General features: G+C 47.0%; 1 protein-coding gene across 1 annotated transcript in view; it reads left to right on the top strand.

Annotated features, from left to right (window-relative positions):
• Positions 1 to 1,335: 1,335 nt before the first annotated feature.
• Positions 1,336 to 23,164, top strand: part of ERICH3 (glutamate rich 3) — a 43,882-nt gene continuing 22,053 nt past the window's right edge. Inside the window, exons 1-11 of the mRNA XM_054833766.1 lie at positions 1,336 to 1,552; positions 10,979 to 11,072; positions 12,445 to 12,570; positions 13,167 to 13,238; positions 15,043 to 15,171; positions 15,782 to 15,913; positions 16,416 to 16,571; positions 17,936 to 18,154; positions 18,821 to 19,001; positions 20,453 to 20,639; positions 22,344 to 22,639. Coding sequence (XP_054689741.1) covers positions 1,533 to 1,552; positions 10,979 to 11,072; positions 12,445 to 12,570; positions 13,167 to 13,238; positions 15,043 to 15,171; positions 15,782 to 15,913; positions 16,416 to 16,571; positions 17,936 to 18,154; positions 18,821 to 19,001; positions 20,453 to 20,639; positions 22,344 to 22,639 — 1,612 coding nt within the window. The 5' untranslated portion in view covers positions 1,336 to 1,532. The remainder of the gene's footprint in view (positions 1,553 to 10,978; positions 11,073 to 12,444; positions 12,571 to 13,166; positions 13,239 to 15,042; positions 15,172 to 15,781; positions 15,914 to 16,415; positions 16,572 to 17,935; positions 18,155 to 18,820; positions 19,002 to 20,452; positions 20,640 to 22,343; positions 22,640 to 23,164) is intronic.

Here is a 23,164-nt window from a genome sequence, read left to right as displayed (position 1 = left end):
GGTGGGAAGGATGGAGGATCATAGACAATTGAATTGGGCAGACAATTGAATTCTGTCAGCCAGGTTGTTTATTTTCAAGTAACTTGTCCTGATTTAATCAGACGAGGTTTCTGAAGCAGTGGTTCCCAATGCTAAGCTGCTTGGTGCTGCCGTGGGCGGTGGGGAAGGTTGCAGGGGCTCTGACTGCTGTGCTGGCCTTTGCATACGCAGGCAAGGTTTGAGGTTTAAGGTGTGCAGTTGTTTACGCATGCCACGGTCTGGAAACTGCTGCTATACGCGTTTCTGAAACAGAAAAGAGTCGTACTGAAAAGCAGCTGTTATTTGTTAATCTCATTGTGCCCAAAATAAATGTTGCCTGTGCTTTCTAGTCATTAAAAGTATGCCCTCTCCATTGTAACCATGTCATCCCCTGTGTGTATTCCTGACTTCTTGTGCTACAGCACGATACAATACATTAATGAGACTTTAATTACAGGGCTAGGAAGATAAAAAATCAAGAGGATATTGATGTTCTTGATAATTGCTTCCTTTAGAAAAGACAGTTCAATATTAAGTGCAAGCAGATGGCGTCACAGAAGACCTGAGGACAGTGGAAGTCCTTTAACATTTTGGAGGAAGTGCATCAGAGGGGAAGGCTGTCCCTCTTCGTAACCTTGAGGATGTACGCTCAGTTCAGCTGTATTGTGGGCCCTGAAAGCATTACCTGTGTATTTGTGCTTCAACTTGAACTCACAAGAAGCGAAGGCAGAAGGGAAAAATAGGAGCGTGGAAGGGTGATTGTATCTCCTTTATTTGAGTAAACCTAGAGATCATTGAAATGCATCCTTTGGAGCTTTCTTGTCGCTTGCACTGAAAGAACGGAAAGGGGGATGGACATTTGAAATGATTGTGCATCCTACCACCTCCTGTGCTATATTTTTAAGTTCACAGGTCTGTGTTGTATCATAATGCCTTCTCCACCCCCGCTTTCCTTCCCCGAAAGCTTGGAGTCACTGCAGGGCAGCGAGCATCCTGCAGCCCCTCCCGCCCCTTCCGAGCTCAGGCCGTGTCTCCCCCCGGGCTGCAGCGGTGTGACGGCCCGGGCTGGACCAGGGCCCGGGCTGGGGGGCTGCGCCGGGGCTGTTTTCCCCCGGCTTTTTCGTGGGCCAGGCGGGCTCCGTGCGCCTCGGCCGCAGGCGGGAGCTGAGGGCCGGTGCGGCTGGTGGCTGCGGGAGCAGCTCGGGGGGGGGCCGGGGCAGGCGGGAACGCCGGGCGGTGCGCGGGCCGGGCCGCGGGGGGCTGGGGGACCCGCCCGGGGCTCGGGGACCCGCCGGGGGCTGGGGCCGGACCCTCGTCCCCGGGCGCAGCGGGGACCCCCTCTCCCGGCGCCGCCGCCGCCGCCACCCGGCAGCGCTGGCGCCCTCGGCGCGGAGCCCCGCCCGCCCCGCGGCCTCCCCCGCCGTGTCCTAGCGACGCCCGGGGACGCGGCCGGCAGCGCCGGGACCGCGGGCAGGGCCAGGCCCCTCACGGCCGCCCCTCGGCCCGCCGCCGCCATGAGCGGCCCGCCGCCGGGGTGAGTGGGGCGGGGGGGGGGGGGGGGGGGCGCGGGGCTCCCGGGTCCGGTCCCTTCCCCTTCCCCGCGGCGTTGCCCCGCGTCCCTCGCTGTCAGCGGCCAGCCTTCCTCCGGGCGGCCGGGCCCAGCGCTCTGCGTTCCCCCGCACCCCCGTTACCCCAGCAGCAGGCTGGCCTTCTGCTGAGGCGGGGGGTGGCGGGGGGCTGCGGGGCCGCCGTGCGGCCGGGGACACCCGCGTGTGCTCAGGCGTGACCGCACCCCGAGCAGCCCCACAGCCTGCCTGGAATAAGGTGAACTGGCGGCTGCCCTGTTTTCGTGGTTGTTTGCCTTTTTAATTCCGTAAGAGCAATGGCAGGGGATTAAGTGCCGCAAACAACTTGGAAGATCTAAAGGTGTTGTCTTGCACTCCAACGTGGCCAAACGGTGGTGTTGGATGTTAGGTTTGTGTGGAGTCAGGTGCCCTGACCGCTGCAGCTTGGGAACCTGGGATGTCCCGGTCAGCCTGGGCGGAGGTGGGCGCGTTTGAACCCAGGAGTCCTCCGATCCCAGAGCCCTCCGCCAAGGCGGTGACCTCGCGCTGTGCGCGGGCAGGTGGCTCACAGGGAACGGGGCCGCTGGCCTCCGGCATCTCCCTTTGCTGTTGCCCCGCTGCAGATCCCCAGGTTGTGAGTTTCAGAGTGTCCAAACTTCCCCAGGATGGTATGAGTTACGGATACTGAGGAACTGAGGACCTCTGCAGATGTCCATCTCCATGACAAAATTTGACACATCCTGTTTTAGTGGGCGGTGCTCTGAATAAAGAAATAATGACATAACTTGCTCATAGCCGTACAACCGATCAGTAGCAGAACAGGAATCTTTTGGCTTCCGTTTCCATGTCTGGTTGTGTTCAAGACTGGAACCTGTAGCATGATTTGATTATTTAAAAACCTTTGAAAAAGCGTTGTGCATGAAAATCTCTTTTATGAAGAAATATATAGAACTTCAAGCAAAATATCTAAAACCTTATTCCTGCAAGATTGTTTCACTCTAGTTACTGTGTAAGGCACTTTTGGACTCTGGATGGCATTTGTTAATTCAGTTTTTGGGAAACAATTATGTGGTGGCTGACGGCATTCACATCACAGATATTTCAAGGAATATCTCCCATCTGCATCTGACACAGAAAACAGTGAAAATTACAGAGCTGTGACTTACAAAGAGCTTGTTGAAGTGGATGGGGAGAGCCCGACACGTGGGGTTTGCCTCTGCTCCTCAACCATTTCCCTTCTGGAAGCCATCAAACAGTGCTAGCCTCTTACAGCAGCCGAATGAGTCGTAGGATCGCAAAATAATTTCATGGGAGCTCTCTAGTCCAGTCTCCTGCTCACAGGGTCAGCTGTGAGATCAGACCACGTTACTTGATCCAGACTGATCCCAAAAACCTCCAAGGGTGGGAGCAGCGCGCCCCCGGGTGCCTCCTCCACTGCCTGGCCCTCCTCGTGGGGAAAAACGCTTTCATTAGACCCGCTTCAGCCCCTCTTCTTTCAGCTTGTACCCGTTGTGCCTCCCCTGGCTCCGTCTCCTCCACCCCGAGGCCCTGGCAGGCTGCTGCGGGACCCCAGAGCTGCCCCTGCTCAGGCCGCGCCGGCCCCCTCAGCCTGGCGTCGTGCTCCAGCCCCACCATTGCGCTGGCCTCCCCTCAAGTCGCTCCAGGCAGCCGTGGCCTCCTCGCACTGTACGGACACAGCAGCGCGTGTGGGTCTGGCGAGGGCCAAGGAAAGGGGACGATCGGTTCCCTCCTGCTGGCTGTCCTCGCTGCCCGGGCTCACCTCCATTCAGCTTGTGTCCCCCGGCCCGGCCGCTCGTTTCCAGCAGAGCTGCTCCCCGGCCCGGCTGCCTCCAGCCTGTGCTGTTGCAGGGGGCTGTTCCTTCCTGGGTGCAGGACTGGGTCCCTGCTCACCTTCCTAAGGGTCCTGCTCCGCATTCAGGCAGCGCTGGGCGAGCCGCTGGCTGCCTTGCAGAGCATCGTGGCTGCCTTTGGGTGCAGGCAGAGCAAGCTCATTTCTCCCTGCTCATTCGGTCTGTGGATGCCTTTAAGCTTGGTGATCATCCCCTGGGGCAAAGTATTCATACAATAAAATAATTTGCACTGAGTATCTGGGCAAAGAATCCTCAGTGGTTTGGCAGTTCAATAGTTAAGATTAGACAAAGAGTAAAGAAAACAGCGTGAAGCTTTCGAACCAAAACCCCGGGTGGGTTTGACCTGCGTGTCCATGGAGCTAGGCGGCTGGTGGTCTCGCTGAGGTCGGATGGCCGGGGCTGAAGGGATCCTGCAAATATTTAAGCAGAGATACGATGGATTTGGAGAGACTGTGGCCTCTCCCTTCCTTGGTTACCACCTGAGTAAAGCTGTATGTGTGCCTAAGGGTTTTGTGGGCTTGGAGTAAACTAATTAATTATTGTTAGAATCCGAAGCCCTGTCAAAATTTCAAGGCATCTGCTGCCTTCAGCGAGTTTTGGTTCAGTAGTTGTGTTCCAGCGTGGTTTCCCATACGCACAGCAGTAGTAGTTGAAGTGAGTTAACGTGGAAGCCAGAGCTGTGCCTCGAGGTGAAGTCCAGACCCAGCCGCACCTTGCTGGAGGGTGGCCATGGTCCAAGGCCTGGGGTCGGAGGAGTCAGGTCACAAGTGGTACAGCCCTGTCTCCCGGCAGCACAAGAGCCTTCTTTGGTGGAGACTGAGGATCATTCTCCTGGCTGATCACCTCTGAGCAGTTGGCCCTCTTTCTCAGAGAGAGAGGAACCCAAGCACAGCGTGGTCACTGGCCATACTCACTGGACTTAAGCTTGGAGGCACCAAACAAAATAAGCATTTATGCCGAATAGCGTAACAAAGGCAGCAGTTATCTTCCGAATGCCTGTACCGAAGGGTAGATGGCGAAATCCCATTCTCTGTGATGGAATTGTACCATCTCTGGATTCCTAGGGCCACGTGTGCCTGTTAGGCCATTCCCAGCTAGGATTCACAAAGTCCTTACCTTCAGGATTCAATGCCGAATTCCGGTGCTGCAGAAAACCACTTTGCCACCATCTGCTTACCTCTCTGGAGAGTCTGACAGCGTTATTTTTGGAAGTGGGATGTACTTCATGGTGGCTGAAGAGTTTCCTTAGGGAGGGAACGGCAGGGAGTGGCCGGGTATCTGGAAAGTCTCCTAAGAGAGGTCTTTCCTCCTAGACGGACCGTGCCGGGCAGGTGTCCCTGCCTTGTGGGATGTTGAACTTGCTGGTCGTGGTTGACAGCCTGTGGTTACGTTTGTTCTGTCTGGAAACTGGACAAGCCTTTCTTACGTCCCCGGCAGAAACAGTGCAAGGTCTGGCAGCTTGTTAGAGCGAGGAACGGTCTCCATCAAGGGCAGGGCTGTTTGTTGGAATGGAGTAATGTGCAACATGGGGGCTGTAGTTCCCTATGACTCTACTAATCAGTAACTAACGCTTTGGTGCTCTCTTAGATTATTTCTTTGGTGAGCAGTCACTGATTTAATTGCACTATAAATTATTAACTGTGAAGGTTTGCTATGCAAAACTAGTGTAGGATGCCCACTGTGACTTTGTCCTGATACTCTTCCAAATGAGTAAGAATGGTCTTAAAAATCATTGTGACACACAGCACTCCTCTGCATACGGTGCATTGTGCAGTGTAAGCTGATAAAAACCAGAGACCGTTAATAAATAATGGTGGCAATGATAATGGCAGCCCTGTAGGATACAGAGTTCCAAGCGGACAGTTCCTTAATTTACTAAAATCCGAGTCGCAGCTCTAGTACGTTTTGTGTTTTGTGTACTCTCTGTCATCTGCACAGCTGGACTCCCCACAGCTGCAAACGTAATTCTTCCTGGGCGTTTTGGACTGATGTGTATTTTACTTTGGCCCTCAATACATTTTTTTAAAGCAAAATAAATAATGACTCTTTTGGTTTCTGTGGCTCCGTTCTGCCCGCTAATTTGGGTATTTGTACTTACCACTATTAGTTTATTACTTTCGTTAATAGGGAAAAGGGAAGAGTTGGCTCCAGTGACAGCAATTTATTTTTCTGAATGGGCAGCTAAGGTGTTACCCTGGGCGTATAAATGATACCGGGGTGCGAGTGGTGTGGCAAGCACGGGGCTGCTGCCTGGCTCACGTGCCGAAAGGTCGAGCTGCCCAGGCGAGGCACAGCCAGACCTGGCCGTGGGACCGTCTGCCTCCAGGTCCCGGGGCTGCTCCAGCCCTCGCGTGCTTCTGTCAGGCGCCCCGTTTCCCCAGGGTGTCCGTAGGGAGCGTGTGCTCCTCGCACGTGATGGTCGTTGGCAGGGGAAGGAGGTTACCCGGCTTCGTTTCCTACCCTTCTGGCAGTCCAGAAAGTCTTTGTCTTCAGACGACTTCATGGACGGGAATTATGGCTGTCTTCCTTTTTCCTGTGGTATATGGTCCCTCACTTTAAAAGTCTAGTCAGGTGAGAAACAGAGATATTTTTGGCCTTTTTGCTTTTAGAAATTTGAAAAAAATGTAATCTCTAATGTAATGTAAACTGTATTCTCATCTCTGGCAGTAAGCAAGATAATGAAAATCTATTTTAAAATGTGGGTGCCCATTGAAAAGTTATTGTTGAAATCGGATGCTGCTGTTTCTCAATGACTCCGTAGTAAAAGTCCTACGTCTAGAACATCGCTGTTGAAGAATTCGAGGAGATTGCTTCCCTTGAATCAGTCTTGACTGGGCATGAATTTGGGGAACTCAACTGGAATTTAGATGCAAGTGAGGGAGGATTTTGAGCAAATTAATTAAAAAAAAAATCAGGAACGAACTGTGTACATCCAAGCATTGTAAATAACCTTAAATATGAAATTACTGAGCTAACAGCGATATCTAGCAACTGGCTGTGATACCAGAGAAACAAATGTGATACTAATTTTGGGAAGAGCTTCAAAACTAGCCCTGAAAACTACAGATCAGTCAGTCTAGCTTCTGTGCCAGGAAAATTGCTGGCAATTCTAATAAAAAACTAGAATTTGTAGAGAGAAGAACAAACAGGATAAACAGGCAGAGAAAAAGGAGCCCCAGAGATAGCCAGAAAAATGGACTTTTTGGAGCGACTGTGATATGACTGTAACAAACATTTTGCATAGTATTGTTTAAGGCTGATGCTTTTCCTTTGCTGTATGTTTTTCTAACATGCTTTTTTGCCAGTTCTGTGCTTCTATCTGTTGTAGAGGATTTAGAGGTGACATTTGTATATAGCTCTCAAATATTGAAATCTCTGGAAGAAAACTTCTCAGACGTGAACTTCTGTTATCCTTTTGTTGATAATATGTGCAGGAGCAGAGGAATAAATGAGACCAATGGTCTGCTTTGCTGAAAAGCTTGTTTCTGACAGTCCTCAAGTTAGGTAATTCATGACATTTCTCAGATAACTTGCTTTCAGGGAAACGCCGAAGTTAGAGGTTGCATTATTCCGTGAAGCTAGCAACGAACCCAAAGCTGTGCTGCAGCAGTTCTGTTACTGCATCTCTCGGAATCACCTTCCTGTCCCTTTGACCCTTGTCATTTGTAAGCAGCGGTCTGAATTTTATCTCCAGTGGCGTGCTTTCGAGTGAACGGCGCAGATGAGGTCTCGCCCTGGCTGCCCCCAGGCTGGAGGGTATGCCTGCACCCCGTCCGCTGGAGCACCGCGTGGGTCTGGTCCTTCGGCGTCAGCGGGGTGCTCCAGAGGGGTTTGGGACAAGCCCGAGCATAGCACCGGTACGGCCCGCTCCCAACTAAACCTGCCTAAATTCTGCTGGGGGGGGGTGAACGGCTCAGCCGAAACAGGCAGGAAAACCAGGAGAAGCTGCAGGCGAGCACAGGCTTGCAGGGCCAGCCCCTGCCTGCGGCGCGTGATTTAAACCGGCGTTCGAGTGGGCGCCCGGGTGTTCTGTGTGGCTCCGTCTGTGCTGGTTTTCACCTGGGCAGAGAGCTCAGGCTTCTTCTCCGGGCAGTGTGGCTCTGCAAAGCCCAGTGGGATCCAGTCGCGCTCTTTCCAGTGGTTAAATGGGCCCAAAACATTTCCTTATTTCCTCCAATACCCCTTTGACCTTTGAATTTAATTTGTCATTTTTGAGGACCAGCCTGTTCATAATCTAAATGAGAAAACACATGCACAGAGACATCTTTGAAACGAAAGTTGCTACATCACTGCGCTCAGGTGGGAGTTGCATTTCAACTAGTTATATGGTCCATGAAATATCAGATGCAAGGAAGTAAATGAAAAGGAATTAGATTGAGTTTCTGCTCTGCCTCTGTGTGCCAGGTGATACCATAAGTCAGTACTTGGCACAATTGATGTGATCTGGTGGTTTCAAATGCACATGCAAACAGTAGATTAAAAAAGTAATGTAGAACAGTTGCTATAGTACCAGTGTTTAATCAACATGCATAACAGGGTAAGCTAAATTGTTTGTTTAAAGTTTAATTTATTGTTAGGAGGCACCTGTGAGATTATTGTGAAACCCCAGATAAAATTCCTGTAAATCTATGATCTCTTTGTTTTCTTGGATTTCTTTTTTCTTTTTTTTTTTTTTTTTAATTGTTCTTTCTTTCCTTGAGTATACTTTTGTGCATGGTAACTCGGCCTAGCAACAGACATTGATCTGGAACTGTCCCATTGAAAGACATGTAATAGAAGTACAGCAGCATTTAAATTTAGAGCCAAAGAGAACAAGGGAGATCAATCTCTTGTTGTGTAATTAAAACGCGCCCTGCCTAGAGAGCCCAAGGGTCAGGCTGAACATATCATGCAATACGTATCTGAGCGTGTACCTTCTACAAATGTGAATGGATTTAGAGTATTAAAAACTTACGCCTACTGTCACTTACTTTGTTATTCGTCCTGTTTTCCAGAGGAGGAAGTAAGATAAGGTTGTGCTAAGAACTGTTTAAAAATGTATCTGCTAATTATGGAGCCTCAGTTTTTGCGTTCAACTCTCGTACCTTAGGTTCAGTTTTTGGAAGCTCTGATCTTTGGTAGCTGCGGCGGTGTGGCTCTGTTGGCTTTCCAGAGATGCAGGACATTCCTTGAGCAGAGCAGGGGAGGGCCTTGCTTGGGTGGTCTGCGTGGTCTGGTTCTCCACGTTTGTTGGTCCTACAGTTTTTCACCAGTAAATAGAAATGCAATTTGTTCACTTTGGATTGTTCGACGTACGCATGAAAGAGAACCTTTAGTAGATTGACTTGGGAACTGGAAAAGACTGGAGAGGTTCTCGCGGTTCGTGTTGGGCCCATTTGTATTGCTCTGGACACAGCAGGGGACAGTGCCCCCCTACGTCAGGGGTCTCTGAAGGGGAAAAGATTAGCAGAAGGTAGCCCAACCGTTCTGGCCACTTCAGCAGCGTAGTCCCGGGAGCCTTTCGGACTGAACGGCACTCTAGAGCTGTCCTAGTACCGGCTGCTTGGTCTCTCTGAAACCTTGGCGGTGCGGCATGGCAAAAGAGATCCACCCAGGTCTTTAGCTTTGACCTGCGCGGGCCGATACTGCGCTGAGCGATGAGTTGTCCAGTGCTGGTGCTTTCTAACCCCGGAGGGGCTGGTTCTCCAGAGACGGGCACGGTCCCTCACCACGCAGCTCTCTTCTGATGCCCCGGCTTGGGTGAGGACTCGTCGCCGTCCCTCCAGCACAAAGCGTCTCTCCGCAGGAAGGCCAAGGCGGTGAAAGGTGGCAGCTTGCCGAGTGCCAGAGCAATAGTGTCAGGATTCGTGCAGGCAGATGAGTGTGCTTGCTGGCCTTTTGTGCAAACTCTTTGGTTTCCTGCAGAGTACATTCGGTTTTTATTTAGCTTGAGCAAATCTGTCACATCATAGAGTAAATCTGATGATTTTTGGGTAAAGTGTAGTGTACTTAGAGGGGGGGAAAAGAAGTATTCTCATCAATGCACGCTGTACGTCAGAGAAACTGCTGCCATGTGGTGACAGCCAGCAAAAACATACTACAGTAACGCAAGCTTTCTAGCCTGTGAATACCACAGAAATCATGAATCTGGCTCTGTACAAGTTTTGTGCAACTGAATGTATTAATATGTATGTGGGACAAGCATTATTGGCTATTTATTTAAATAAATATTCTAGAGTCACTGCTGTGTTCAAATAAATGGTCCCTGAAACAGGTAGGACAGTTCCTAGCCTTGCTGCCATGGATTAGTTTTCCTGAGTAGTTTGTGAGTTCTGTTGGTGTAACGGCCACATGGAGAACTGTTTTTTGAAACAGGATTTTTTGTTCATGAACAAATTAGTGCTCGGACAGGCAACATTTTAACAGACATGTAGCTGAATCCTAGTTGAGAAAATGGTTCAAAACAGGAGGGAAGACTTAAGCGTATTTTTTGACACCTGAAATTGAAGCCACTTAGTTTTCTGTGTAGGTGTTCCACGTGACGAATTTGATATGCAGTCCCTCTGATGGTGGGAGCATTAAAGAAAAGGGAGGTGCCATAAAGAAATGGATGGAAATATGGGTACCAAAGGAGGCTTTGGCTGAAAACACAAATAAGTAGTCTTCATCAGAACAAAGGTTTGCGCCCAAGTTAATAACGTGTGTGCTAGCTTGCAAGCCAGTGAGAATACAATGGCAACTGTCCTGTCTTAAAAATCTGTTTTGGTGCTAGCAGTTTCTGCTAACATAAGTAGACTGAAGAAAGCAATTTTTTTGTGTTAGATACCAGACAATAATGTCTGAGAGCTGGCAACGGAGACCGCAGGAAAATTCCTTTGTGTAGGCGAAGTCTGATAAGTGATATGCCTGGAGCCGGAGGATGGCGTCTGGAGGTGCCTCCCAACCCAAGTTATTCTTACAGGTCTTTGCAAAAGCTGCCAGAAACTTTGTCGCTGCCACATCTATCAGCAGTTAGGAGGCGGCCGAAGGAAGGGGAGCGTGGGGCGCGTGGTGGGCAGTGGGAGCATGCAGTGGTGCAGGAGTTCTGGGACCTCTCTCTGCAACAGGGTCCGTGGGAGGGTGGCCAGGGAGCTGGGTCTGTGCCTGCCGGACTCAGCCAGCAATCCAGCTCCGAATGTTGTGTGGCATGGTGCTGCCCTGCTGAAGGTCAGAGTTTATTATCTGAGGCGGCTGTTGTGGGAGCTGGTCTTGGAGGAGACCTGCAGGGCTGGGCTCTGTTGGACCCTGTGCCTTGGTGGTGGTACGCTGTTCGATGCTGAGCTGCTGTATCTTATGTAGAAGTCACTTGTTTCTGATATGAATCTTCTGGAGGCAATAAGATGTTACCTTTACATAATCTAATGGGCATTTATCTGACAAAATGCTGGGCATGATTCATCAAGACAGCATTTTCTGCAGCAAACTATCGGGTAGGTCTTTATAACTTAAGCTGTAATTATTTGGCTGTCAAGGGGATTATATGCATCTGTATTGATTTTATTTCAGATTTCTTGCAACCTACAATAGCCTTACAGACAAACACCTGGTTGGATATTTCAGCAATACCAGGATAAGACGGCATCTTCAGAGATCAGGACTGGTGAGATTGAAAAGTTTCTTTTTCTGAGAAAAAAAGAAAAGAATTCTTTAATATTGCACAAGTCAAACCACTGATGGTTCTGTTGGTTATTTGTTAGAGGCATGTTTGTCATTGGTAAGAATTTGACCAGGTAGCCAAATGTGAAATTATGGTATGCCAGATCAAAGCCACACGATCGCACTGAGCCTGAGGGTGGGTTTGTTCAATCCAAGCATTTCCCACTGCATTATTATCTACCGTTGGTCAGCTAGGTACTGCGGGGACACAGGGCTGTGGTGCGTAAGGCTGTGCCTAGCTCCCTGCGCTAAGTGGTTTCTGAAACACTACTAACAGCTGAGGAAATACCGTAGCTGGCATTGAGCACGTTTCAGGATGTCAAGGTCTGAGGGCCACCGGGGACTATGAAGATGCTGGCATGTGGGCTGCTGGTGGATGGTGATTGCATACTAGAGGAGATGTGCTAACAGTCAGTCTGGAGGCCGTACTCCAGAGAATATCACGTTTACACTTCCACTGCACTTTCTGTAATGCAACAGCTAGAGTACTTATCTGCGAGAAACTGGGACCAGTGGCTGACATGGATTGGTGCTGTATGTGAACACTGGAGAGCCTTGGCTTGGCCCTGAGCTTCTGCTCAGTAATGCAGTTTCAGTAAGTTATTGCGTATTACTGCACAATTACAGCGACATGAGTGTATTTGTCAATCTGCTTGTATTTCACATCCAAGCAGAAGAAGGTATTTTATGGTGAGGTTTTGATAAATTCAGAATGTTTTTGTGTTTCTGCTCCATTTTTCTTTTTTGCTCATTGGAGTTCACCTCTGAAAAATCTTTCGGTTTGCAAATATACAGAATCATATTGATTCTTTTAGGTTTTTTTGAACCGTGAGTCTAAGCGTCTTTGACTCTACTAGTTGTTTCAATAGCTTCAGTGTTATTTTTCAAAAGTGTTTAATGGAAAACTGGAGGATTTGGTAAAGGTGAATGTGCCGAACATTTTGAAAAGTACATACACACTCCTAGGTGTGACTCTGTTTATCACAGGCAGATGCAACCCTTACGCAGTAGGAAGGCAAGTATTTAAATTCCCCTCCGCTGACTTGGGCAATGGCCCATGAAGAGTAAGGCTGAGCCCTCAGCTGTTAGGGAATGTGACTGCTACTCCTCTGCTCTCCCCATTTGGCCGATGGGGTCCACAGGGTCAAAGAAACTGCAATTCCGTGCTGGGCAGGTGAGTGCCAGCACCATGGCAGAAGCAGTGGGGGTACCTAACTGGGAAGAGAAAGTAGTCTTTCTGGGAAATGGCACTCTGCTTGAAAACATACTTTATTCTGTCTTCTCCTTTTTAGTTATGTTATATTTGTTTATGGCAGATCTCAAGGAGTGGAAGAATAATATCTGAGAAAGAGTACCGACTAAATGCTATGAGGAGGGAGCACCAACAATACGTACAGGAGTGCCTGGCTCGGGCCATATTTCATAAGGTCCTTGACATGGAGGTACGCATTTACTAGAGATGTGTAAGCCTTTTCAGATACTTTCCTACTGACAGCCAGTGGCTGTTAACTCATACTGGACTGTTTTCTGTAGCTGTGCCCTCATGCTCCCCTGAAAGGCTCTCCCCTGCTGGGAAAAAGGACAATCTTTGTGCTTGATGTCCCCCACATGAAACCTCCACTGGTCTAGCTGTCTAACCATAATGTCGTTAGAACGCTGTCCTGGTCACTTACTGCACTTTGGCAGTCATTGGATTGTGGGATGATATCCACAGGGCTAGTTTGCTTAAAAAAATTCTAGTCAAAACAAAATAGTTTGAACATGATTATGTATCTCATCTGAGTACAAAATTGGGGCACATGCCTGTTACGTATCAAGAATGGACTTGGTCCCTACAACTTTACAAATGCTCATTCGTTCCCTTGCCGTTGTTAATAGACACAGGTGTAATGCAAATGGATTGAATCAACAGTAGTTTTATAATAGGGCTCAATGAGGGTGGTGACCAGGGAGCAGGCAAGTGGTAAGCAGAACAGAAGCATTCATTGACATCTCATAATGTCCGTTAATGAGATTTCTCTTTCTCTTACATGGACAGCGTCATCATCAGCTGGAAATAAAAAGGAAACTTGAAAATTCTTTGGGGAAGGAGAGGGTGCAGCAAATCAAGGTAAAGCTTGTGTGCTACTGAGAACTGATGGGACATGGCAGTTTTGCCCTGTGTTAAATAACAGCCATGAGTCAGGCCAGAGGTTCACTGAGCCAGGAGTCCGGTCTTTCATGTTTATGGAAAAAGTACAAGACACAGGCAAGCAGAGGATGATCCTGCCCCAGGTTACATCTCCTTCCTCTGTCCAGCAGTTCAGGAATTTCCATTCATGCACCAGATTCCTTTTGAATCTGCTTACTGTTTTGGTTCTGCAGTGTTCTTAGTTGTGGAATTGAATTATGAATTGGTACTTCCTTGCATTTCTGCACAATAATTAATGTATCTGCTGTCTGATAGTTCTGCTTGATGCTCCATTGTTCTAGTTATGAAAAAAGTGAATAACTGTTCTGCTTTTCCAAGGTATTTGTGGTTTTACATACCTTTGCGTATTCCTTCTCAGTTTTCCAAGCTGAAGACCCTCAGTCTATTGCATCTTTCATACATGAGCCATTCCAGGCTTCTCATTCCTGTTGCCATTTTTTTTTTTACCTTTTCTAGTTCTACTATTTCTGTTTTGAAATGGGGAACCAGAATGGGATGAATAATTCAAGATATGCGCTGCAGTTCTCCTAGTAATTCTAGACACTATCTGCTTTTGACTGCTACTGAGCTCACGTTTTCAGTCGTTTGCCTCTCCACATGATATTTAGCAGAACCAGCATGTAAGTAATGAAAAGAGGTTTCAGAAGTCTTCACTTTGATGTCATGTAGGTAGAGCTTGATTCTGTGGTTGTTGAGAGTCATGGATATCCCACAGAAGTCATTGATTCTTCTCCCCATGAAGTCACTTGGACTCATATGGGAAAAGTTGTTCTCCTTTTGGCTGAAACATACTCAACATCTTATTTTTTTATTAGGAGCCTGCACATATCGAGAAGAATGCACTGAGAAGCTAGCTGCTTCTTTGAGCAGTTGAAAAAAAGTCAAATCTTTTTAATTTTAAATAATACATTTATGAGCAATTCATTAAGAAAAGAAAGGAGGAGATTTTCATGAAAAACACCGATCACTATGGTAATTGCAAAGGCATTATTTACTGACTGAAGTTCTGCTGGTAGAAAGTCACCACAGTGGAAGTAGCGACTAAGGCACCCTGTCAAGGGATCTTGGACTTGGATTATTTTGGAACATAAACCCAAACTGCTTCCTTCAGTGAGAAGTATAAGGGAAATGCCTGCAGATATGTGATCTGTATCTTTGCTGTGATGCCACAGTGGGACACAGGAACCCGACTGGAATTAGCAGTGTAATTTAATTCTCACCTCATACATTCAGTGTATTCAGCTGAGTAGCTAATCTGAAAGGAAAGGAGAAAAGACAGATGACTGAGCAAGGGAGGATGAGAGACAGAGCTATCTATTTCCAGAAGGGCAGTCAGCCCAGTGTGGAGATTTTGAGAAGAAAAGGTAGGGAGGGCAGCAGTCAGAGCAAGGAAGTGGCAGGTGCACTCAAATTTAGGAAAGAAAGAGACCTTCAACCAAACCAAGAATTGGGAGATACACAGAAACAGGCAGATGAATTGAATTTGAGGGGATCAGCAGCTGGAGAGGGCTGCAGGGGAATGAGTCAGAGATGGGAACAAGTCTTTTCCCTCGTCCCTCTCTCATTCTCCCCGTGATTTCCTTTCCTTCCTTAACTAGGTGTTCCATCGGGTCTAGGCACGTTGATTGTCATAGCTGTCCGATGAAAGACGGACGGAAGGCAAGCTCAAACATTGCTGTTAGAGTATTTAGTACCTCAGGGATGTAAATTTGTGTTCTTTTAGGTGGAACAATCCAGAAGATCAGTGGAAGATGCCAGACCTACGCGGTCCCCACATCCACCCCTTGGTCCAAGAAATCATTATGGGCTCCAGCCTTCAGTGGCTGGAGAACCAACCGGTCACTCACAACTGGTGAGTTTCACCAACTGCTCCATGTGCTGCAACGTAAGCGCACACAGCTGAAAGTGTGCACATATACCTATGACATCTGTGCTTAGGCTAGAGCACTGACTGCCCCGATTGATCCAGACTAGGGCCTCATCCTTCATCACTTGAGGCTGATGTCCTGTTTGCAGGATCATGTCATTAAAGAGAAATATTGAGAAGCCGGTGTTGCAGGAATGGCACATCAGAACCTGGAAAAAATAGCTTTGCTTTGTGATAAATTTGTTTTAATCTTTCCCTTTTATCTGCCTTGTCACCCAAGGTTAGGCCGGTATCAGTACATTGAGTGTTGTCAATGAATACTGTGGCTGTAGGCAAGTTTACACATGTTGTAAAGTTCTGAAAACGATGGAGGTCTTTTAGAAAGCAGAGTTGAAGTGGTGAAGTAAGACTAAAGCTCATTCCAGAAGGCCTTGCCTTGGAGCTGTGGTTCAGAAGCCTCTTACTCTGTTTAACAGGCAGAGAAGGAATGTTAATATACTCTTGAAATATAATGATACTAAAGTCTAAGGTCAAAAGTCAAATATATAGTTCAGTTTTAACTGGTTCTCCATTTCAATAATGATAATTGGTGCAGATTGAAGGGAGACTTCCAGTCCTGAGTGACCGTCTGCCCCCCATACAGAGGGCACCTGGACCTCTAGTTGATTATGCTGGTGGACACCCTTCTCATCAACGCCGATGCAAGGAACCTGTCTTTTCTAAGACGGTGAGTTAACCCAGTTAAACAGATTTTTTAGGTTGTACATTTTAACTTGGTATTCTGAAGGGTATACAAGGAAAAGATGAAATAAAAAAAGTCAGAAAAATGCTGAGTATTGAACAGAAATAGCCATGCTTTTGTCGTGCGTTCTCGTTGTCCATGTGCTGCCGTCACCAAAACAGCACGCTGCTACAGTGTCTCTGAGTTCATGATGTTTGCTTCAAGGCTGCGCTGTGAAGAGACAGTGGCAAAACCTGTATTTATGGCCAAGTGTTATTTTGGATGCTCCAGGTTTTGGATGCTCAAGTAGACATGCCTAAAGGGGTCTGGCTTTTTGGAGCAGACTAGAACATTTCATTTCCTGAAGGTACCTGAGAATCACTCATCCCTTCCAAATATCTTGATCAGTGCTATTTTTTTTCCTTTTTTTTCTTTATGATGATGCTCTGCACTGGAAACTATACACTGAGATTTTGTAGCTGTTTCCATTTTCTTTTTCCTTTTCTAGACTTCCTGGCGACCAAATACAGCTCCAGGAAATATGCAATACCCACTTCGACTCCAACCACTTCGCAGCTGTGCTGTAGTAGGGTCTATACCAAAGACTTCAAGCTCTAAACAGAAGTGCCACACACTTGAACATGATCAGCAGTTTGCCACTGGGGTGAGGCCATATTTCATTCTGAAAATAATATAATTTTAGGGACAGCTTTATAATACTGCTTTAGTACTGTAGTTCCCAGAACTGCATACTGCTGGCAACTTGCCTTCCAGATGGTTGTCAGCTTTTATTTAAACTCTCCTTTTTAACCTCCCCTTAATTTTCAAGGCATTGTTTTACTGGTCTAATGCCCAGTTCTTGATCACAGTGAGGAAAAATATGGTGGCTTATCTTTTATAGTATAAAATCTCTCTGCATGCAAAATTTTCTCACTCTACATAGATTTTCTGTTACATGGAGGAGGAGGCAGCCACCTGGTTAACACCAATAACTCATGAATATTTTCACACAGTCTTACAAGTTTTCATCTTCATCTACAGCTGCGAAGGAGCAAAAAACTCCTTACTTTTTTTTTTTTACCATTCCTCCTACTAAGTCACACTAGCGGGTTCAGAGAATGAGAGCTTTTTGGAATAGCCAGACATGATCTTGATGTGTACGCAGTTACTTTTAGGTGAGATTTGGACTTGTCTTCTGATCTAGAACAACTTTATGTAATTGGCTTTGTGTTAGGAGTTCCATGGGACTGAAGGATTTTGGAATGAGACTGTGACCTGCTACCACTGACTGGCAGACACTGTAAGAATAGCCCCCTTCTGCTGTGCATTTGCTCTGTATTGTGATGCCCATGAGCATTTCTCCCAGAATTTGCTGGCACTATCTATGTCTAGTCAAATTACAGGTTATTAAATTGTTTTTTTTAATGCTTGCTACTGACAAAACAGCTAAATCAGTCATAGATTATGAAGACATGATGCCGAGCTCAGATCCAGAGTGTGCAACATTTGCAGAATTTATTCCCTAGGGATATCTTGCTTTTCAGGGCCCTGGACCCTCTGTTAGCATTTCGTCCTGAAGGAGGACTAAACCTCCACTACAAATGGGAAAGAAGTGTTTTGAACCACATCTTGTGTAATTGATGCCAAATGATGTTACTGTTGAAGATTCTGGCTGCTTCGGAATTTGCTTGCCAGCTGAGAGAGCGCAGCAGTGCTGTGGGGTTGTGCAATATTCGGTCTGCTTGTGATCAGAACTCTGCGTGGTTACAAGCACCACATGGTTTGCAATGTCGTATATATCTATGGGGGTGACATTTTCAAGCAATCTGCCTGTTGCTTTGCAAATTAAAAGAAAAGGTTTTAGCACAGAAATGTTTTCATGAATAAAATTGCAAACACCAAGTTCAGGAATTGTTCTAGAAGTATGTGTGTTACTAAATGTAAAGAGCAGCCAAACCCTGGCGAGTTCAATATGCTTGGTAGCTATTTTTGCATAACCTGTTTAACCTGGTTAAAATGTTTTTGCAGGGGGAGAGGAGTGGGTTAAGACTTATGAATTCAATGGAATATGTGACTGGTATATCCCCATATCAACTCCCCGTCATTAACAATTATGTGGTACCGGTGCCACCTCCGCCCCTGCAAAAAGGAGATAAGAATGTAAATGCAGTGAGAAATGGGATGCCCAGAGGGAGACGATTTCGTCCCACCACTGCACCAAATGGCTTAGAGCAACTTTTAACAAAGGTAAGTTATCTCTGTCTACTCTCTGTTTGCGCATGGGTATATTACCTTCCTCATTGGTGTATTTGCCTAATGCTGAAAGATGTGTATACCTAGTTTGCATAAAGATTCACTGAATTTTTGAAAGAAAGAAAATTTATAACTATTAAAATACATAACTGCCACCCATCTCTATATATACTAATATATTTGGTGTTTTTTGTTAGCTGGGGGGGGGGGAAAGGGTGCTTGAACAAAACCACCATGGGAACTCTTACTCAAAGCCTCCCATTTTGGTCAATCTGATCCTATCTCTGACCATACCTACTACCAGAACTTCAGAGGGATATATGAAATGCCTTGAGCATATGAAAACTTCATCTGTTACACTGTCTCTCCAGCCAGTTTTGACTCCTGTAAATTAGATTGTAGGAACCCAGGATTGGGAGGAACGATACGGGTCATTAAACATGATCCCTGCAATTTTTGGCAATTCAATGCAATGGATTTTCAGTTCAAAATATTTTTCTGCCCTTCTGCATGTTACAAAACACTTTCCAATTTAAGCAGCTCAAGATCTGTCTTAAAAGACTGGAAGCCTCAAGTGTCTGCTGTGCATATATGATCTTTGTGTTCACCTTCTGTTAGAGTTGGAAGCTGCATGCATTTTTTGTGTATCTCCTGCTGCAGAATTCTGGAGGATTCCCGAAGTCCTCGTTACGCAGCAACGCATTTGTTACCATGGTCTTTCTAGGAAAAAGTGTGCATTTATCTCACAATGACGCTGATTACAGAGATGAAATCAAAGTCTATCAGCAGCATTGTGGAGGAGAAAACCTTTGTGTCTACAAAGGGAAGCTATTGGAAGGAGGTAAGGATAAAGAGTCAAAGAGTTCATACTGACTGTGGCAAAATCTTTTTTTTTTTTTTTTGGCTAAAATGTTGATGTGATACCAAATGCTTACAGCTGAGCTCAGTCAAGATACACACATCCAGGGATTTTTATACCATTTGCCTCCACACTGAATCTGGGTCTACTGTTTCATGACTGAGAGTGAGGTTACAACTACTTTTGCAAGTTATGGTAGAAGGAGTTTAGAGAACTGATTTTACACAATACTGTAGCTTAGATTAATTTTGTATAGAGACGTATGGTTAATAAAGTGGTTGTAGCAATAAACTGTCCTTAAACAGGGGTTATCTGTTTCTAACTTGCTCTCATACATCAGTGCATGTTGCTTATTATTCCAGAAGGAAAAGTACTTAGTGGGAGCCCAATTCCCATCTCTTTTACGTGAGTGTGATTCCATCATACCAGTAAAAGGTGAATTGTGTTCTGGGAAACTGAGAAGAGGAAGTGGCTGGGAGATTTTCACCTACGAGGAGGAGTGATTCCACAAGTTGTGCCCCTCATTCCAGCTCACAGAACCTGCTGTGTTTGCGTTTGCATTCTCACTGGATACGGGAAGACGGTGCAGAGATGCCTGCACTTCGGCCTGTCCCCGAGGTTATGGGTGCACTGCGCTGTTAGGCATGTGCTGGAGCTGTGCCCCAGCCGTGCAGAAGGTGTCCTTTGTGTGTGCTCCTGTTGTCCCTGTTCGGGAACCCGCCGAGTACAGCGTGGCTTCCTCCCTGCTGGTGTGTGCTCAGTCTGCCTTGGAAGGTACCACGATTGTGGGTTCAGGGAGTACAACCCAGCCCCCCCGGCACGAGCTGGGGAGCAGCCTCAGTGCCCTCACGGAAGGCTCGGATGCCCAAAGTGCCCTGGCAGCGTAGCCTGAAGTGGCTTGTGGCTCCAGAAGCAGCATCCTTCAGCTGCTCCGTCTTGCTCCGAGTAGGGCCGTAGTAGTGCAGGCGCAGCGCCGCAGCAGTGCAGCGGTACCGATCTGGAGCCTGGCTGCACTCTGCAGGAACGCCTGCGTTACGCTGCGGGAGCTCTAACGTACCGCTGCACTGCACCATTCCCACACGCCGGGAATCCTAAACTTTCTGCGCCTAGTGCACACTCTTGTAGGGCAAGCGGCAGAGTTAATCTTTTTGAGACGGGAGGCTCTGGTTTCTGTTCTGCTGTAGCGTGAGCGGCCAAACTGACGAGGTATTTGCTTGTCGCCAGCGTGTCCAGCTTGGTACGCTGGGGTTGGAGGGTGGCAAGGCTGTTGTCTGGGAAGGAGGTAGAGTTTTACCAACTAATTAATACAGCCGAGAACCCAACCCAGAGGGCTGGGTGCTTTGGTGGCGATGCAGATGAGAGACAACGATTGCAATAGGCTGACAGCAAAGCATAACCTTTCTCTTTGAACTCTTTTCTTTCTGCGATTACAGAAGCCTTTCAGTTCGTCTCAAAGAGGCACCATGGTTTCCCGTTCAGCCTCACCTTTTTTCTCAATGGGATACAAGTGGACAGGTTGAGCTGTTGCTGTGAGTACAAACATCAGAAGCGTTCCAGGCTGGGAGGCAGACATGGATACTTCGGGTTTCTTAATGTGGAGGGAGCATCTCCTTGCTACAGGTATGGAGACAAATACGCTTTGCTCACAAGGACTTAGCAGCCCAGTTTTTAGGGAGTTTATCACTTGTTTCCTCTTTGTTAATCTTTCTGGCACCCCACAGCTCTGTAGAACCTCATCTGTTTCTTGAAAGGTGCAGAATCGAGCTTATCCCTCAGGGTCCCACATCCAAGGATGCCATCAAAGTCAGCTACTCCCGTGCTGCCTCTTCAGTCGCTCTGTTGAGCGCGCACAGCAGCAGACCGTGTCTGCACTGGATGTGCTGGCCTGTCGGGAGGCAGTCAGCGCTTCCTCAACAGCCGAGCCCAGAGGAGTAGGTGTGGGGTGGTACACATACGCCACTTGCGTGTTTCTGGTGGAAGTGATGGTGAAATAAATATCAAGAGTACTGCTGAGTTAACCGTAGTTTTTGGGGTTTTCCTTGTGATTGTGGGAAGAAGGTAATTTATTTTTAAACAGCTCTGCCTATAAGGTGGGATTCTGCTGTAATACCCCTGGCTGCAGAATAAGACAGTGTTGAATGTGAGCCATGTTTCAGAGAGCACATCTGTGCAGAAGGTTCTTGGTTTGGGGCAAAAGTCAGTGCTGTGAGCAGCAGCTGTGGTTTTGCCAAGAAGCTTTACTTTTAATATAATCTTCCTTTTGTGTGATTGTTAGGACATGCCAGGCAGGTAAACTTCTGCACATATGGATAATTTTAAAACTTTTTTGTTCTTTTTGTAAGTAATTTTTAAAAGAGCATCAAGCAGTTGGAAGAAGAGAACCTCCACAGAGCTATATTCTATTTTTTAGATAAGGACCCAATTCTAAGAAAAAAAATTCTACTTTATTGTACCATATTTTTCCTACTGCAATCTAACATTGAACGTGATTTATGTAAATGTATTACTTAATATGTTCAAAGTAGTGAAAAGCATCTGAATTCAGAATGGATATAGAATGGACCTTCTGTCCTCCTTCCCCTCATTCTTAGTGATATGTCTGTTTTCCTGTCTCTTGTCAGTCCAGCCAACCTTGTCTTGTGACTAAAAACCATCTCCATTAAACAGATTCTCCCTGTAAATGGCAACTATTTTCACGTCTCCTTCAGGTCAAATGCAGTTGTATTTTTTTCCTGTTTTGCGTATGACACCACATCCACGCATTAAGTTCCCACTTGGATTCTCAGTAAAGATCCCAGTTGATTTTCCCTGTTAGGTTAAGGCTTTGGTTCACAAAGAGGCGATGCTGTAGTGATTTCTACACCGATGCTGTGGTCCTTGCACAGACTTGTCTGCTTGCCTAGGTCCAGCATTTCTGTACAGCAGAAGTGCTTCAATAGCTCAAAGGTCGCTGAAAAACATAGCACGAACAAATAATTAAAAGGTAGGAGTCTTTTCAGAAATTGTCACATTTACATTTTATGCCCACAAAACTGAAGGATTTCTAGACTGACTGTTTATACTTCAGTTGTCACCTTCAAGTGCAGACAGTGTTACTCTCCTTCAAGGAGGAACTGCATCTGTATTTGTGGAGCACTTGAGGATTTTAGGATCCTTCTCCAAGTCAGTCATTATCAGTAACCTTGCTGTCTGAGTGGCAATGCAGAGGCAGATAGGCACCTGGTTTTACTGCTGATAACGAGCTAACTAGCTCACTGTGCTGCCCTTCCATTGTTCACAGAAAGAAAAATGTGATACTTTCCAATTCTCCTTGGGTTTTTATAGGTGCATTATTGCAATGGGTCTGGACAAAAAGCCATCCCCTCCCAAGAGAAAGATGGAGGACCATGAGGAAAAGCATGTGGGTTCCTGGAGAGATGGAGTGCGCAGTGAGCCAAGTAAAAGCAGTGTTGAGCAGAAACCAAGCAAAGATTCAGTGTTAGTCATCTTACCAGGTCATGAAGCGAGTGTGGACACTATTGAGGACAAAATGGAGACCGGACAGGAGTACAGAAAAGAAGAAAGGAAAAAACTGTCTGATCGTGAGAGTGAAGATAGTCAGGAAGACACCGGTAAAAATGGTACGGTATTCCAAAACACAAGCAGGGGATGAAAAATGGGAGAGGATGATTCTGGAGAAGGTATGGGATTGTGGGCCTCCAGCTTTGCCTGGAGCATCCTCTCTTAGGACACCTCGTGTATGAGAAATGTGGTGATGTCCGTGTCTGGGCAATAAAATTAGTGGGGCTCCTTTCGGCCAAGCAGCAGGATGAGAGTGTTCTGCAAGAGCCAAGAGAGTGAGTAAGGAAGGTCAGAGAGGCTGAAACAGGAGCCTGAGGTAGGGGGGAAGGCAGGAGGAAAGTGGGGCACAGTGAAGGGACCACAGTGAAGAGCAGAGTGGCAGCAGGTGGAGGACAAGTAGGGCAGAAGGAAGAAACGGGACTGGGTGTGGGTGGGGGGACTGTGAGTCTGAGGTGAGCTCCTAAGCAGGACAGGACATCAGCATAAGGTGAATGGAGAGAAAACCGTGGCCACAGGGGCGGGAGGTGGAAAAGCCTCCTGCTGCCTGGTTCGAGATGGATGGGAGGGAGAGACGAACCGTGCAG

This window comes from Grus americana, chromosome 8, assembly GCF_028858705.1.
Source record: "Grus americana isolate bGruAme1 chromosome 8, bGruAme1.mat, whole genome shotgun sequence".
In the NCBI taxonomy this organism is placed as follows: domain Eukaryota; kingdom Metazoa; phylum Chordata; class Aves; order Gruiformes; family Gruidae; genus Grus; species Grus americana.
Note: the sequence above shows the minus strand (reverse complement) of the source record. Positions and strands in the feature narration are given on the sequence as shown.